General features: G+C 52.1%; 4 protein-coding genes across 4 annotated transcripts; 1 reads left to right on the top strand and 3 right to left on the bottom strand.

Annotated features, from left to right (window-relative positions):
• Nucleotides 1-953: 953 nt before the first annotated feature.
• NECHADRAFT_93283 (uncharacterized protein) lies at nt 954-1,313 on the bottom strand (the record flags this gene model as incomplete). Its single annotated transcript, XM_003047923.1, has 1 exon — nt 954-1,313. One exon carries the CDS (start codon nt 1,311-1,313, stop codon nt 954-956), a length of 360 nt encoding a protein of 119 aa, XP_003047969.1.
• Nucleotides 1,314-2,574: 1,261 nt separating this feature from the next.
• NECHADRAFT_104323 (uncharacterized protein) lies at nt 2,575-3,762 on the bottom strand. The gene is made up of 2 exons (XM_003047922.1): nt 3,041-3,762; nt 2,575-2,990 (listed from the first exon to the last, which is right to left on the bottom strand). The coding sequence occupies exons 1-2, from the start codon at nt 3,708-3,710 to the stop codon at nt 2,953-2,955; spliced, it is 708 nt and encodes a 235-aa protein (XP_003047968.1). The 5' UTR covers nt 3,711-3,762; the 3' UTR covers nt 2,575-2,952.
• A 3,369-nt stretch (nt 3,763-7,131) lies between these two features.
• On the top strand, nt 7,132-8,983 carry NECHADRAFT_93281 (uncharacterized protein; the record flags this gene model as incomplete). The annotated part of the gene is made up of 4 exons (XM_003048105.1): nt 7,132-7,243; nt 7,439-7,941; nt 7,995-8,679; nt 8,730-8,983. The coding sequence occupies 4 exons, from the start codon at nt 7,132-7,134 to the stop codon at nt 8,981-8,983; spliced, it is 1,554 nt and encodes a 517-aa protein (XP_003048151.1).
• Nucleotides 8,984-10,782: 1,799 nt separating this feature from the next.
• On the bottom strand, nt 10,783-14,374 carry NECHADRAFT_39985 (uncharacterized protein; the record flags this gene model as incomplete). The annotated part of the gene is made up of 2 exons (XM_003047921.1): nt 10,783-13,884; nt 13,964-14,374. The coding sequence occupies 2 exons, from the start codon at nt 14,372-14,374 to the stop codon at nt 10,783-10,785; spliced, it is 3,513 nt and encodes a 1,170-aa protein (XP_003047967.1).
• Between the last annotated feature and the right edge of the window lie 2,273 nt (nt 14,375-16,647).

Genomic DNA, 16,647 nt, shown 5'->3' with positions numbered 1-16,647 from the left:
AGGCCCTTGGTGCGCCCCACCTTTTCTGGCACGGGATTTGTCGGGCTAGGGACGCGGAAAAGATATTGACCGAGGTACCCAGCCCACTAACCGGGGAATCGACTCCTTGTGACGACAGTGTGCAGGGCCCAGAAAGGTGTCCTGATAAAGCCTGTGGTAGCCGTCAAAGGTGAGTTGATTGTAAATTGGTGTTTTGAGTCGTTTCTTTGACATTTCTGGCTGTTTTCTACGATGCTATACTTTGGTTGTGACTTGTAACAATCTCATCTACCACCCTCGTCTATCGCCTCGGCTCACATCACACCCAAACAACCGTTCCCAAGACCTCGTCATCCTCGGTGACCATGATCCAGTTGCCGTGCGCGTGGGACCCCCCTCCAGGATCTTGATATCTCACAGGACCTTTCTCTCGCAGATTGGACGCACAACATCCACTTTTTAGTAACCGGCAGCACTAACTTACTCTTTCGCTCTCCTCGGCACAAGACCACCGAGGCCAAATTGACTGACATGCGGCACTTGAAGTCGGTCATACAAGTCCGTTTGAAACAATTCAAGGTGAACGAGCGAATAGTTTGCGTAAAACGCCTCCGGGATTCGGCTACAACAGGGCTTCTCTCGGTGCGTGGTTGACCGAGCCCTGGTCCACATGGACCAAGACGTCCAGGACCCGTTCGTTGTTTAGCGCCCACGGGAGTTGACTTTCAAGAGACCGAGAGTGCTTTTTAGATCTCGTATGACGGATATTTGAGGGTTGTGCTTTTTCGAAATAATTGTTTTTATTACCGACTATTTCCTGAGTGTTGCGGTGTATCATTCAAAGATGCAACATCAACCATCCCATTCATATCAAGAACCTTGCCATGACCATTCTAGAATCCTAGATAACCCTGCAGAACTCGTCGTATCATACCAGATACTCCTTAGACAATACCAAACTCCAATAACAAGCATCATACAAAGCCTTGAAACGGCGTACCAATAACCTTTCCCTTTCCATCAAACCTCACTCCCTCACTCCTCAACAACTTCTTCTTCTCATCAATAGTAATCCCCTCTCCATCCTTTGGCCACTTCCCCTTGAATCCTCCGAGTGCTCCCCCCGTAGCCACGACCCGGTGACACGGCACCCCCGGCGCGAACGGGTTACGCCTCAACGCGTTGCCCACAGCTCGTGGTGAAGACCCCATATGCGCAGCCATGAGGCCATAGGTTGAAAAGGATCCTTTGGGGATCTGGCAGAGGAGTGTCCATACTTGCTTCTCAAAGGCTGTGCGGTCGGAGGAGGTAATGAGGGCGAGTTGGGGACGCATGGAGTCTGGGACGGGTGAGGGTTTGGTGGAAGCTGGTGTAGGTAATGATGTCTTTTTGACTTTGGTGGCTTTGGTCTTGCGTTCCTGGACGGGTTCTTCAAGAGGTCGTTTAGCATTTGCTGCCATGGCTTGGCGGTATATCACAGGCGTGTTGTAGGTGGGTTTAAGATGCTGAGTGAACGTCGCCAGTTGTCAGACCAGAAAATGAGCCTTGATGATTATGAATATGATTGTTGTTTCAATCTTTCGTTCTTGACGCGATGCTCATGTTTAAATACACGGCGAAGAGAAAAGATGCGTCACGCGAAAGGGCGTAAACGACGCCAACATCTAAAGCAACACACATCGCGAAGTCATGTGATCTCCAAGATTTGTCATAACATCCCAACCCTTGTTGCTCTGAGTTTCTCATCGTTTGCCACCGTTCTACACATGTAAAACGGGACACCATTCAACTCTTTGGAATCATGTTTGACTCGGTGTTGAAGGCTCAAACAACTCTGCCTTGCCTGGGGTCATAACATGAAACTGGAACTCCCATTCCAACAACAAGACAACGTGGCCGAGTGGTTAAGGCGATGCCCTGCTATCTTGCATATCTAGGCATTGTGTTCGCACGCGTAGGTTCGAATCCTGCCGTTGTCGATTTCCTTTTTTTTGCCATTTAAAACGGTTCTTTTAGTCCTAGAATGTTGTTTTCTTCATGATACACATGTTTTGGTGTTTTTTCTTTTGTCAATTTCCTTTTTTGATCAATCTCGATCGGTTTCGGGCCGGGTGGGGCCGCGATCTTGCCTTTGCATGTGCTTGCCTAAGTCTTAGACCAGACGAGCAGACAGTGAGGAAGGAGCGGCTCTTCACTCATGCATGTGGGCTGATCCATGTTAACTGAAGAGGCACCGTCCAAGCGAATCCATCAGCAAGTGTGTAGGTAGAAGGAGGCATGAATGGTGTCACAGTATCGCTTGAATAGTAGATGAATGTCTCAACTCTCTAACGATTAACCGGGTGTCTTCTACCTTCAAGATGGCTACCCTCGCTGCTCGTTACATCGTTGTTCCCATCTTGTTTCGTCAGATCTTCTCCATATGTCCCTGGACCAATGTCTTTAACTTATCCCCTGCTTGTTGTTCGATACGGTCTCGACTATCCTTGCTGGTGACCTTCGAGCTTCAGCATCACAATCAGGCCCAGGTGATTCAGATCAACATGGCAGAACAAATAAGATACGTTCACTTATTCATAAATGGACCATGCTGATGTCATGACATAGCCATTTCTATTCCGTACACAAGGTACGCTGATATAAATGCTCTTCAAGAGGCAGGTAGTCTCTCCAATCTAACCCAACGCCATTGATTATGCCGGTTCCAGGTCCTCGGCTCCCATGCCTATCCCCGCCGGCTCCCATTTTTCATGTTACAAGGCACAACTCATAAATGCCGCTCCGCGTGCTGTTTGTTGGCCCAAGTGTTGCAGGGTCCTACCCCTCGTAGGGTGGCCTGTACTTTGTGGTTTCCAAATAATCCCGGACTCGCTTCCTTTGAACAATGACTCGTGTCTATAGGTTGACGTCGTCTCGTGTGAGGAAATGTCGTCCTCAGTTGCTATTCCGTCTAGACCAAACGCCGGCCATGTTTCAAACCATAAAAGACTCTCCACAGCCGCACTGTTCCTCTGTTGCAATCGTTAGACCCATGTTAAAGTACCGATTGAGAAAAACTTACTGATGTTGGGATTCCGGAACACAAATCGCTGGTTAAGCTTGTCCTCGGCCCAGTCCATCTCACTTCCAATGATGCTAAACAGCGCCTTGCTGTCGATCAAAACCTTGACGCCGTCCTGTTCCACCGTCTCATCAAACGCACCAGGCTTATCCACATATTCAAGGTGGTAAGCCAGACCGCTGCAACCTCGGTTCCGAACGCCGACTTTGATCAGCTTGGGGTCGGGCTGGTCGAGGAGTTCCCTCAATTGCTCCACGGCGGCGGGCGTCAGCTTCATGGCCGCCTTACGGGCTCGTAGCTTTGGTCGTGGCCGGGCAGCCTTGGGCTTCTGAGCCTCCTTCTCGTTGAGCTTCGGAGCTGGTGCCGAAGCCTTCTGTGTGGCGGGGGCAGCATTTTGTGAGGGTGCCTCTTGTTGCGGTTGAGGTTGCTGAGGAGGCTGGGGTCGTTGAGGTTGTTGAGGAGGAGGGCGTGTCTCATGGACTTTAGGAAGAGGATCGGGTTGAGTTATCGAGGTCTCGGGGACGTCATCGCCTCTCGGAGGCGGAGCGTTGTGGGAGGGAAGTGTGTAGGGATGGTAGGCGACGGCGACAGGCCGGGACGAGGAGAAATACCTCACGGCATTGGGAGCGCGTCGCAGTGCGACTCTGGCTACCGATCGAGTAGCGAACATTGTCGGGGCATGGAGATGAGTTGTAGTCTCAGGTTGGTGTTGACTGTAGATGGATGTTGAGAATTGGAGGTCAAAGGTGGATTTCAAAGCCGGCTGCTCGGTGCTAAAAGGCGTTTGCAGCCGGAGAGCCGAAGGGCAAGGCTTGTACGTCAGGGAGCCACGCCCGATGTGGCCCGAGCCAATCAGAGGTTGAGAATTACTCAGTTTTCTGCGCACTGTGGCGTGACCTGGGCGAGGCGAATTTCTCCGCGACTGGGGAATTGGTGCTGTATTATCTCAGGCATGACAAAGATGGCATTGCAATATTGCCACTGTGGTTTATTCTTTGAGTCTGGGTTTTGCGACGTGTTCAATTGACCAATTGCGATTTTGGTATTGGCTTGACAAGGACTCTGACCTACGTAGATTGACTTGGTCATGCTCAGTCGGCGATGACTCCGCGGAAACATTTCTCGGCAATGACTGACAAATATTTCAAGTTGTTGCCGAACCTTGATGGCACCAAGAAGCTCAATGTTTGTTCACACAAGTTGAAACACCTTGATAGAATTGAGCAGACCAATCCCGTCAGGATAATACAGGACACACAAAACGGTCAACCGTCCACAGAAGAAGACATCAACCAATGCCCAGTTACCGGTTTGCATAGGATTCGCCGAGTAAAATCCGGGGAAAGATGCAATCTTGGTTCTCAGCCACTGATTCGACGCAGGCACCACACCCGTTTAACCTTGTCCTAGTGAGGTTCGCAGCCAATGTGATGGCTTGAAGAAGCCGAGGGATCTATTCACCGATGGACGGAGTACCAGATTTCAAGCACGCACGATACCAACAGACTCGATCACCGATCCATTTTAGTTGGCATTACTGTTCATCACCTCAAAAGTTTTGAACAACTGCCGAGATGTCTCTGCGTCAATTACATGTTAGGCTAGGTCTCGTGACGGTAACCTCAGTCATTGAGGACCTCTCATGATCACCACAGGCTCTTCCGGGCTGTTGGTTGAGTGTCCTTGTCCCAACACTTTGGTTTCCATAATGGTTCTCTGAATCTGTTATACCCACAACCATCATGAACGCAACCTTGCCGCATGGACTTATTCCGTCACGTGCACAGAGTGTAACATGGAGAACCATCAGACCACACTGATTGTTCCTCTGACGTTGCAAATAGCCATCATTTAAAGAAAGAGGCAAGTAACAACACCAAAGATAAGAATCACCACAGAGTAAACCTCGGCAATGAACCAGATACTTCAACTTTTTTGGTCACGAGTCCATGGTAATGTTGACATGGTTCCCCATGCCGTTCCCAATAATCACCCTTGCTGCGTTTCGCTGGATGGAACCGATGGTTACCGAATGCAACTTGTCAAGGAGAAGTGACCATTTGAGCCAAGAGGAAGATCAATCCGGGGCCCAGTGGCAGTTGACCGCTCAACGGTGCGACATTCGATATCAGGAGTTGGGGACATGGCCGGGTCGGTGTAACCTGAAAACGGTCGGTAACGGTATCTGGCTTGATGCAACCCCGGACAACCGCGTCACAGGACCATCCGAACAGTGTGTGGCTGCCCGTTGAGGACCTCTGCCAGGCCGCTGGAACCAAGGTTCGGCAACGGGCGATAGCTGAACCTTTCGATGGAGCGCACAAGGAAACGTTACATGCGGATAAGGCCCAGCGGCGCCAGGAACCGAAGTTGTAGGGGCGGCTACTAGCGAGAGCAGGGGCTCCAGCCGCGGCTCACGGGGGCTAAGCTAAATTATCTGTTGCTGTTCGGGGAGGAAATGTCATTCATAATGTCGGGCTTTGATACGAAAGAGTACAAGGCGGCGAATTATGGAGCCCGGCCACTGAGTTGATCAGGAGTCAGCACTTGGGAATGATTCTGCCAGCCACGACCTCGTAATGGTGAGTTGCCTTCGTATTGGAAAAAAAAGAACAACTCAGATAGATAATGGCAAGTATTAAGAATGGGAATCGGGTTATCTTGGTCACGAGAAGGCAAGACGTTTTACAGGTTTGCCTCGTTGGTTGGGCAGAGGATGCCTTCAGTGAAGCAGTCGCTGGCTCTGGGGGTGCCCAATCACGAGGCCAGGCATTCGGCCCTTTCCCCTCTGGAGGTGGGTCACCCTTATCGATCTGGGGATTCTGCCACTGTGAGTGAAGGTGCAGATGCAAGCTTTGGTCCAGGCCAATCTTGCAGCTAAACATAGCATCCAGCATCGAGTCATTGATGAGTAGGTATCGTGAAGATGCAACTTTCGTCAAGAAGAGGCATAATGAAGAGCATTGCCTAGAACATGCTTCGTGGCGGTCGAGATGCTTCAGAGTAAGAAAAAAGTAAAGCGCAACGTGATCCTCGCATTGTAAAAGGAATCAGATGAGGGTGAGGTTGAACCAACTGTCCAATCCTAGGGCATTCAACGGGCTGTTTCAACTGCCTTGACCCATGTATCGACAGATGGAGGCTTTTGATGAAGCTCGGGAGGATTTGTGAGCTTGGGCCTGACCACGATCCTCATTTTGCTGATTGCCAGCAAGGGTTTACCATACGGACGTTTCCATTAGGGGGGGCGAATACCAGTAAAGCTTGTTGATGATGGCGTCCAGCGCCTCTCGAGTTTATTTGCAGAAGCTGACGGGTCGCTGACAGTGGCTGACAGTGCCAGCCTCAGTCGATTTCCATATGCACGCGATCAGATTCCTCTTCCTTCGTGCTTCTCAGCTCAGCTTCTAGACCCTCGAATCTACTGCATTCCTGATTCCATCTTTGCTTCCCTCGTGCCACAGCAACCGATCATTTGTCTCAGTTAGAGAGATTTCCACCTCTAGCGACAAACAGTGCCTTTGATCGAAGAAAGAAACGGTACGACGTAACGCAGCATTCGTGAGCAACAAACAAAAAAACACCCGACGAGCAATCACAAACGTTAGTTCGCGAGGAGAGTCAAAACACCTGCTCTTCACAGCTTGGCTCATTGATCGCCTCTGCAACCGAGACAAAAGCATCATCTCCAGATACCCACCTCCACACTCCACGCATCGTCAACTTCACCCCGCGCTGTCACGTAGCGTGTGTCGTCTTTGTAAGTGCCTCTGTTTGCGTCGCTCCCGTACCCGTCCGTTGGATGGAGATGTACATGGTGGTAGTAGTGCGCCACTCTCCGATGGGCATATCCCCCATCCAAAGAAAGCCGCACCACTCCGCCCTGCTCCAGTACCACCTTTATCCACCTCACCTCACACTTGCTTGCTCCGACCGATAGCTGGGGGAGACACAGTCCACTGTTACCTGCCATCGGCCCTTGACCCCTGGCTGTGCGACTCGAACGGCACCTCACCTTGTGACAGGGGTTATTTTTGGTCTCTTTGCACGTCGCCTCGTGCCCTTGTCTCTCCACAGCCAGAGACTACTTGATGGCCCCTTCTCCCCCCGACTACTACTTTAATTCGACCCAAGGACGCGTCAATTCGGTATTCACTGACACTCTTGACTATCAGGTTACACTCGATACTCAATCACTATCGAGTTCTTCATCAATTGTTCCCCCAGCTCTAGAGATTTCCGTCTCGGAGCTTGACGTAGGGCCCTGACCCTTTTACACTAAAACTAATCGACACTATCGACGCCATCCATCTTTCTTCATCATGGCTACCAACGAAAAGGCCGATGTAACCCACTCAGCAGCAGACGGCGGCGACAATGCCCCCGCGACAACTACAGACGGCTTCCGCCCTGCAGGATGGATGTACAAGGGCTTCAAGGCAGGCCGCACTGAGCTCTGGTATGCTTCGCCAAAGGTGCAGCTCTTGATGGTTTCCCTCGTCTGCTTCATGTGCCCTGGCATGTTTAATGCCTTGACTGGTCTCGGCGGCGGCGGACAGGTTTCCAACGAGGCACAGGATCATGCCAATACCGCCCTCTACAGCACTTTTGCCGTTGTTGGTTTCTTTGCCGGAACCTTTGCCAACCGACTGGGTCTTCGTTTGACCCTCTCCATCGGAGGACTGGGATACTGCGTGTATGCTGCTTCGTTCCTGTGCTTCACTCATACCCAGAACATGGGCTTTGTTGTCTTTGCTGGTGCACTGCTTGGTGTTTGCGCTGGTCTTTTGTGGACCGCTCAGGGCGCCATCATGATGTCGTATCCTCCTGAGCACAGCAAGGGACGTTACATTTCCTGGTTTTGGGTTATTTTCAACACGGGTGCTGTTATTGGCTCGCTCGTGAGTTCCAGACTATTCACTCAGAGTTGGTGGTTACTAACATGGTATCTCAGATCCCATTGGCTCAAAACATCAACAAGAAGGCTGGCCCTGTCACTGATGGCACATATGCTGCCTTTATCGTTCTCATGTGCGTCGGTGCTGTCCTGGCTCTCTTCATCTGCGACGCCGACAAGGTGGTTCGAGAGGACAACACCAAGGTCATTGTCATGAAGAACCCATCTTGGAGCACCGAGATCAAGGGTCTGTGGGAGACTCTATACGACGCCCCCTGGGTCGTGCTCCTCTTCCCCATGTTCTTCTCGTCCAACATCTTTTACACGTACCAGAACGTTGACATGAACCTCGCCCACTTCAACACCCGAACCCGCGCCCTCAACAACCTGCTCTACTGGCTCGCCCAGATCATCGGTGCCCTCATTGTCGGCTACGGCCTTGATGTAGCGAGCATCCGCCGCAGTCTCCGTGCCAAGATCTCTCTCATCGTGCTCTTTGTCCTGACATTTGCCATCTGGGGCGGTGGTTACGCCTGGCAGAAGGACCAGACACCTCGTGAGGTTGCCATGGACGCCAAGAATGAGGATCAAAAGGTTGACTGGGAGGATGGCGGCAAGCGCTTCCTTGGTCCCATGTTCCTCTACTTCTTCTATGGCTTCTTTGATGCTGCTTGGCAAACTTGCATTTACTGGTACATGGGTGCTCTGTCCAACTCTGGCCGCAAGACTGCCAACTTTGCTGGTAAGTATTCGTTTTCACAATTTAGAACAGATTATTAACAAATATTTCAGGCTTCTACAAGGGCATCCAATCTGCTGGTGCCGCCATCTTCTGGCGTCTCGACGGCATCGGAAAGCCCTTTGACACCATCTTTGGTGCCACCTGGGGTTGCCTCGCCGCCTCCCTCCTCATCGCCGCACCCGTAATCTTCATGCGCATCCAAGACACCGTCTCCATCGAGGAGGATCTCAAGTTCAGTGATGAGACGATTGAGGATGTCATTGCCGGTCCTAAAGACAAGAAGGTTATTGACCCCGAGTCTTAAAGAGAATGCAAATTATGGGCATATACAAACGGTGCTTTTAACGCAAAAACTTAATTTTAACGGATCTGGCGTCTATGTGCGTCTAGGCGATTGGTATGGAAATGGGATGGGATGGAATGGATGATACCTTTGGGAGCTTAGATTTAAGCAAGGGAATGATGTTGCATGGAGTTGTCTGTAATTAATGAAGATGTATGACTTTCTAAACGAGGCAAAATATCACAAAGTTGATCTGTCATGCATTCGTTCCTCGTAATTTGAAGAGAGTAAAGATTAACATGTACATGGTTGAGATTTATGTTAATCATGGTAAGGTGGCAGGTGTTTAATACACCAGCTTAGCTATTTGACATAGTACTAGGTAAGGCTATACAGCCATCCTCCTTACGTGATTATCAGCGTTGCTCGATGATTTTACTCAACGGTATGCCAAAGAGAAGAGAGGAGAGATCCAAAGTGAAAAGAGTTTCCAAATCTCTTACAACCTTGCTCCCCAGGGGCTTCGATGCTTATACTACCTACTCAATGCTGATGGGAGGATGTACAGGTGGAGGCACAACATTGGTGTAAAGCCAATGTAAGATTGCTACCATGATGGCTCTGACAGGCAAAGATCCTAATCCCAGTGTGTTTGGTCACACTGCTAAACTGGCAAGTTGACGGTGATAATGCTACTCAAGACTTCAAGTCAGACAAGGATGATTTGTAATGCCTTGAGCAGCAATATTTAAGAAAAAGTCCAAGAGTGATGTTGGCATGCCAAACGTCCGCTCCCTTGATCAAGGGGCTGAGTGATGAGACCAACACATCATAAGGAATTCATTCTTCCAATTGACATCAAGACATCACAATACATCACATGGCAAGAGGAACAATATTGAGGACAATGAATCCTATTTCTTCGTTTTATTCTTTCAGTCGTTCCTATGCGGAACCTTTCCTTTTGATCTTTCTGTTATTCCCATCCTCTTTTATCCCACTCCATCCCAGGAGCAGAAACAAACGGCCAAGGTCGCCGTCTTGATCGTACAAGAAAAGTAGATACACACGTACAACCCAGCCATGCCGCTGCAGCACAGCCAACAGTTCCAGTTCCAGACAGCCTGCCTTTCCCGTCGTTTACAGACAAAACCCAAGAGAAAGAAAAGAAAGACCCCAGCCACCAGATGAAAAAGTAAGAATCCCACAATAGTTAGTCGTCGTCGTAGCCGTTCCTGGAACCTGGTTGCACGCCCCGTGCCATAAGATTTTTGTTTTCGACGCCCGGTCCGTCTCCGCCCAGAGAGAAGAAGAGAAAATACAGAATGTAGAGAAGAAACAGAACAACAAAGCAGAGCGAGTCTGAGAGTCTGCGTCCATACCCTGAAAAAAAGAGACCAACGAATGACCAAGGTAGGGTGCCGCAGTACCATGCTGTGATTCCAAACATGAACCTCTCCAGACTCCTCGTCCCCTTCATGTCCCAGAGGGTAGAGCGCTCGCGCCACGTAATGTATGTAATTCTTGGTCGAGCTCCGCCCGTTGGAACCGACATGAAAACCGCAAAAACAGAAAATTGCAGACCCAAATGTGATTAACGCCGTTGTGCCGATGGATATAGTGGTCATTAAGGACATGACGATGTTCCCATCTGCTGATGAAGTCCAGGACAAAAATGGGGGGTATCAAAGATGAATGTAGTTACTGATGAAGTAATATGTGCGCGTGGTATGGTAATGGTAATGGTGGTGGTAAATCGTTGCGTCGGCCCAATCTAGGGCCGAAGTTGTCGAGCTAGCAAGCATCAAGCGAGCTCTTACTTATACTTGAGCGGGTGTTGGTGTTTGGGCGCCTCGGTCTCGAGACATCCAGCCAAAGAGGTCCGCACGGCTGCCTCCGACACCCATGATGGAGGCGGCTGAGGACTCGACGGCAGGGCGGCTGGCCGTCTCACGGGGCTCGAGCAGCAGACTCTTGCGGTAGTAGCTGACCTGCACGTTGCCCTCGTCGGTATCACGGACTTGGCTGATCTGAGACGAGATCCAGTCCTGCATGTCTGGCACCTCGGTCAGTCGGTAGGGGATCTGGAATCGCTGAAGCTCTCCAATGATCTTGGCAGTGCGGGTGTGCTTGTCAAAGTTGACAATGGTAATACCTCCAGCACCAACCTCCTCCGATTCGTGGCCAATCGACATCTGCTTAGTGGCTGGGTTGCCAATGTCGACAAATGTCAAGTCGGTCAGGTACATGCCAAGGAATGGCAGGCAAGGGGGGACGTGGTCGTGGAGACGAGTTCGCAAGACCTTGTTGTTCTGGGAAGGCTCAACAAGGGCCTGGAGGTTTCGAAGCATATCCTTGCGCTTGGTAGAGATGATATCCCAAGTCTTTCGAAGGCGGCTGATGGTGCTGCTGTTCAGGATGCAGATGATGGCCATGAGTCCATCATAGTTGTGGAGCTCAAGGCACTGGTGTGCGATCTTGATCCAGTGCTTGATGACTTGGGCGCGCTTCTTGACCTCTTGCTGCTGAAGAATGGTCTCGGCGACAAGGTTGGAGAGATCAGTCGACAGAGATGACATGGCCTTGACATTAGGGGCGTCAACGCCACCCTTCTTCATCCACTGAGAGGCAAGGAGCTCCTCGGGAAGAATGGAGCAGAAGATGGTCATCTGCTTAATGGTCAATTGACGTGCCAGCTCCAGAGGGTCAAAGTCGAGGATGCTGGGCTGAGCGACGCCCATCTTGAAAGCAGTGAGGAGGTTGAGCTGTCCCTTGGTGATGGCAGGGATAGGCAAGGGGGTCTCGGCTGGCACGTATTGCCCAATTGACGTGTTTGTCTTGCCCATTGATGAGACAAGCCGAGGCACCAGCGAACCCTCGCCTGAAACCCGCTGCGCAAGCTCATGCAGGCGTCGGCCGGCCGAAGGCAGAACAGAAGCAAGCTTAAACTCGGCAAAAGGAATGATCAGGTCCAGAGCCTGTCGGTCAGTCTCATCGCGCCAGTGGGACTCGAGCCAACCCTTGAAAGCATTGTATACTCTCAATCGGACAGGTCCAGCCACATGCGGCGAGTCGTGGACGTAATCGAATCGCTCAATGAGTGCTTCTGCCAGTCGCACCGGAGAGCAGAAAAGTCGGAAGGTAAGGTAGAAAGTTGAGACAAACATGGCGTCGGGGGTGGACTCGTGGGTGGTGAGGCGCTCAACAAGAGCGGGAAGAGAGCCGCCAGTAACTTGGCCCTCCTTGTTGAACATGAGCTCGTGAGCGAATGTCTTCTCCATGAGTCTCGACTCAACATCCACCTCCTCGGTCTGAGAAGAGCTTCCAGCATTGCTGAGGTTAGAAATGGAAGGCTGCTTGCGGGGAGCCAGAGTGTGGTCGGGTGTTGTAGCTCGGGTAGAGGACTGTGAGACGATGCTGACCTCGGAGTCTCGGCTCAGATATGTGGCGCTGCTGCCAGCGCTAGAGGCGACCATGCTCTCAAAGCGAGAGGTCGAGTTGAAGTCGTTGTCGTGGCTGGTGTTGTCGATGGGGCTAAAATCTTCACCGCTGGGCAGCAAGCTGGTGGAAAGCTTGGGAAGAGGAGGAAGCGAGGGTCGGAGAGAGGAGACGGAAGAGGCCATGCTGGACATCTGGTCGTCATTTACTGAGGAACGTCGAGAACCGGCGGGTGAAGGGTGGGCCGTCTGCTCGTCGGTGGGAGTCGTAACCTGGGGGACTTCAGGTAGCGGCTTGTCAATCGCGACAACAGTCAGTCGTCGAGGTGCGGGAGTAGAAGAGCCTGAAGTACGGTTCGACTCGGTCACGCTGGCGGTCTCGGAGGGATCAGCGACCGACGGGGTCCTGGCGCGCTCCTCCGTCTCAATCTCAATGTCGAGAATGCTTAGATCAATTCCCAGGCTGCTCGTCTCAAGCTCAAACTCAAAATCGCCAATACGCTCAATGGAAGCCTTCGCCTTGGCGACGCAGTCTCCTGCAGCTCTAACGCAGCCGGTGGCCGAAGCGAGAAGCATACTATTGTCGTGCGGCATGATCAAATCAGCCTCTTCGGATGCAGCGTTGACCAGGGTATCGCGGGCGGAGAAGACGAGGTCCTGAATTCGCTCAAACATTGTGGCACGCGCTTGGGCGAGGGCCTCGGAACTGGAGTTGATGTGGTCATAGACACCGTCGATAACAGCAAGCAGCTCACCACCGGAGAGTGCAGATTGCCGGATGGCTGAGGCGAGTTCTGGTCGGGACTGGGACTGAAGATGGAGACGGCCGATGAAGGAGCCGAGGTGGGACAGGAAGGTATCGTGACTCTTGTTCAGGCGCTCAGTGACGAGATGATGAGCTCTGGATACCGATGATGGTCCAGCAAAAGAAACTCTGTGCGAAATGCTGGCAGACAGGCGGTGAGTCTGGGCCATGCTTCCCTGGGACAACCTGTGAGAGCTCGGGCCATTGGGGGAGCAAAGAGATGAGAGGCGCTTATTCAAGATGGCCGACGTCTGGGTGCTCTCACTCGACTCAGAGGCTACGACACTTGTGGCGGCCTGGGAGTCGGTGTCGTTTACGGCGCGATGGCTTTGATCGTCAAAGGTAGATTGGTCGGCCGGCGGCGTCGGAGGAACGTACGACTCTTCGAGTACCGTATCCATGATACTGACAGCTGAAGGAGCACGCGCCCTGCGGTCCTCTTCAAGAACATCCATAAAACGGACGCCCTTTGTAACGATTCTAAAGGCCTTGAGGATCATTTCGTCGATAATATCGTTAACATCCTCGGCGGGGGCAGTCTCAAGACGCTGCGTCTCTTGTAGCCGCTTGGCAGTCTTGACCAACGATGATAGTTCGGAAAGAAGAGACTTGCGGCACTTTCGCAGAGGATCACTCCTCTGGATAAATGGCGATTCTCGGTTCAGACAATTGGTGCGCTCCTGTGCATGACGGTTAGGTACAAGGTGATTGAGTGGCGGACGAGGTTGGGGACGCCATGTAAGCGCCAGGGTAACTTACCAATAGGAATCGGACGCCAGCAATAATACCCTTCATGAACTCTTGGTTTCCAAACATCTCCCTATCATTGATAGTGGTGCTTCGAAGCAAGTCCCAAAAGTTCAAGAGGGCCTTGAGAAGGTTACACATGTCCTCGGGCTCATAGGCCTCGCAGTAATTGGTCGGTAGCCAGCCGCGGGCGCCCGAGACCAGCAGCGTGCCGTCGGCCCATCCATTGGTGTGGATTGAGTGTACCAGAATAACATCGCCCTCGTTGAGCGGTAACGTCACGCTCGAGTCGGACATGGCATAGCTGGGGTTGAAGGGGTAGAAGGCTCGCAGGAAGTTGTGGAATACGGGAGGAGGAGTGTACTGAGGTGATTGCGGCGAGAGGTCCTCCTGCGAGCCATTGGGAGTAGCGGGTGGTGTCATTTGGGATTGTGAATAAAGAGTCGTGTCGTTGTCCAAAGTCGATGAAGCATCTCCAGACGTATCGGTTCGGGCCTTGGCGATTGTTAGAGGAGCCACCTGGAGACTGGCTCGCATGGGTTGGTCGCTCAGCATTGCGATTGCCGCTGACAATCGGAGGCGTCGTTTAGATCATCGGGTAGCGTTCCGGCCGGTGGGTTTGAGCAACCACCCGAACCAAAGGTCCGTCCGTTTCTATTCTTGTATCTCCTTCCCTGGTCGAAGCAGCGCGCGTCTGTGCCTTGGTATCCAAGAGAATTGAGATTGAGATGATGCAGCTGGCCGAGTCGGATGCGGGTGATCGATTTGTGGTTGTAGTTGTAGTTGTAATGGTGTAAGTCGTGCTGAGGTTTACACTGGGCCGCGGGTGAGGAAGGATTGAACCACGGAAACAGGCAGGAACGAACTCGAGGGAGGATGCTCGGTCTGGTTGGCTAGACAAGAAAAGTCAGTCACCTGGGAGTTGGATTTGTGATTGTTGTGTTTCTGCAGGAAACACTACAGGAAGCATTTGGAATGAAGGGAGAAGGCGTCGGGTGGGCTGGAGGGGGTAATGGGTATGTAGCTGTCAAGGAATGCCAGGATCGCAGGGGGGGGGCGCAGAAGACACTGCAAGACTTGCAGGCGGCGTTCGTAAGGCGTTGCAAAGACGTTTTTAGAGGGGCGTTGCAAAAAAGACGTTGTGTGCACCGGACTCAACTCGGCTGCGGAGACGGTCCAACTCTGTCTGTTTGTCTTGTCTTGTTTTGTCTGTCTCTCCCTCTCCTTCTTTCCAAAAAGCAAAGCCTGGGCCACAAGTCGATGTGCTGGACAATTGCGCCCCTCGGCTCACCCACGGACTCAAAGCTAAAGCACGGTCTCGTTTCGCCTGAATGGTGCGTCTGTCTTCGATATATGATGCGTTTCTGTGCGTCCCGGTGCCAGATGGATGCTTGAACGTCTGTGTTCGTGCATAGCCAGTGGTCGTGCGTACATGCGTAGTTGTGGGGGGAGGGCAGATGGGATGATGTGGTGTAGTGCAATCAATGTGTTGCATTGACTTGACTGAGACTGTCAAGTTGCTTTGACTGCTGGCTTACCTTTTGATGGCAAAAGAAAAGAACCACGTTTTCCAATCCAAAGAGAAGCAGTCGTCGTTGTCGTTTGTTGTGTCGATTGAGTGAGTGACTCAAGAGGTTGTCGAAGAGACCAAGAGTTGATGGAATGAGAGAACCCGAATTAGGTGACAGGGGGTGGGTTCGAAGCAAAGGTTGGTCAGTCTGCGACGAGAGCTCGATAAAGCGAAGGTCGATGAGGATGGATGATTAGTCGAGAGTAATGGATGGTGTCGAAAGATTTGAGTTGAGTCGAGTGGAGATGTCCAAGCCCAAGCACACACAAGTCGAAGCTGAGTGAGTGAAGTTGTACGAGACGAGTCGAGGTCGGGTCGAGGGGAAGAGATGGGAAAAAAGAGATACCACACGCAACGTCGGGGTCTGGGGGAATGCGGTGGTGTTATCACCTTACTCGGTACCCTTCTGGTGGTCTTGATTGCCAGTGGCTCTGGTACTCTTCTGGGTGTCTTCTTCTCTTGGTGGCCACACCCACGCCTTTCGTCGCCGAGCCCAGGGGGCCCAGCATGTCCCAAGTGGGAGTCCCAAGTCCCAGGGGGTGGAGGAGTAACGGACGGGTCAGAGTGGGTTTGCATCCAGGGCAAGGTCGACGGGAAGATAACCCCACGCCCCCTTGAGTTCTCTCTGCTGCAGGGGCTCCATGCTGGATGGCAGAACGAGGCAGAGAAAAGATGGTGGTGATAGGTAGCGCTGGATGCCCGCAAATGCCCAAGCTCCCACCAGACGGGAGGGAGTGTGTCCTCGGTGGGGGGCACAACCAACCGACCAGACCAGCCCAGCAGTGGAGTCCCCAGGGGCAGCCGCTAGAAAGGAGCTAGCTCCTCCATGGGCCCCCTGTCCCTGGGCTGCTAGTGTTCAGGGGACAAGGGCTTCGAGGACCCAGGGACCCGGCAAGCGGCCAAGGGAAGCTCTCAAGGCCAAGATGTGATCCTGAGCGAGGACGAGGATAGAGCAAGGCGTGGATGGACCCCTTTCCGTGCTCCAGTTGAACGGATTGACGAGCTCAGGTGTGTGTCTGTGTGTAGGTTGGTGTCTAAACCATCAACCTCCAAGGGAGAATAGCTGCGCGGTACATCTCTCAAGGGCGTCATATCATCATGCACGCACAGTAGATAGATGCAGCCC

This window comes from Fusarium vanettenii (assembly GCF_000151355.1).
Source record: "Fusarium vanettenii 77-13-4 chromosome 5 genomic scaffold NECHAsca_12_chr5_2_0, whole genome shotgun sequence".
In the NCBI taxonomy this organism is placed as follows: domain Eukaryota; kingdom Fungi; phylum Ascomycota; class Sordariomycetes; order Hypocreales; family Nectriaceae; genus Fusarium; species Fusarium vanettenii.
This window is presented reverse-complemented; position numbering and strand designations above follow the sequence as displayed.

Bases quoted from the DNA above. Each gene is read 5' to 3' on its own strand.
- NECHADRAFT_104323 (XM_003047922.1), bottom strand. From the start codon at position 3,710: ATGTTCGCTACTCGATCGGTAGCCAGAGTCGCACTGCGACGCGCTCCC. The intron at 2,991-3,040 runs GTAAGTTTTTCT...CGATTGCAACAG, and splicing joins GTTCCGGAATCCCAACATCA to AGGAACAGTGCGGCTGTGGA.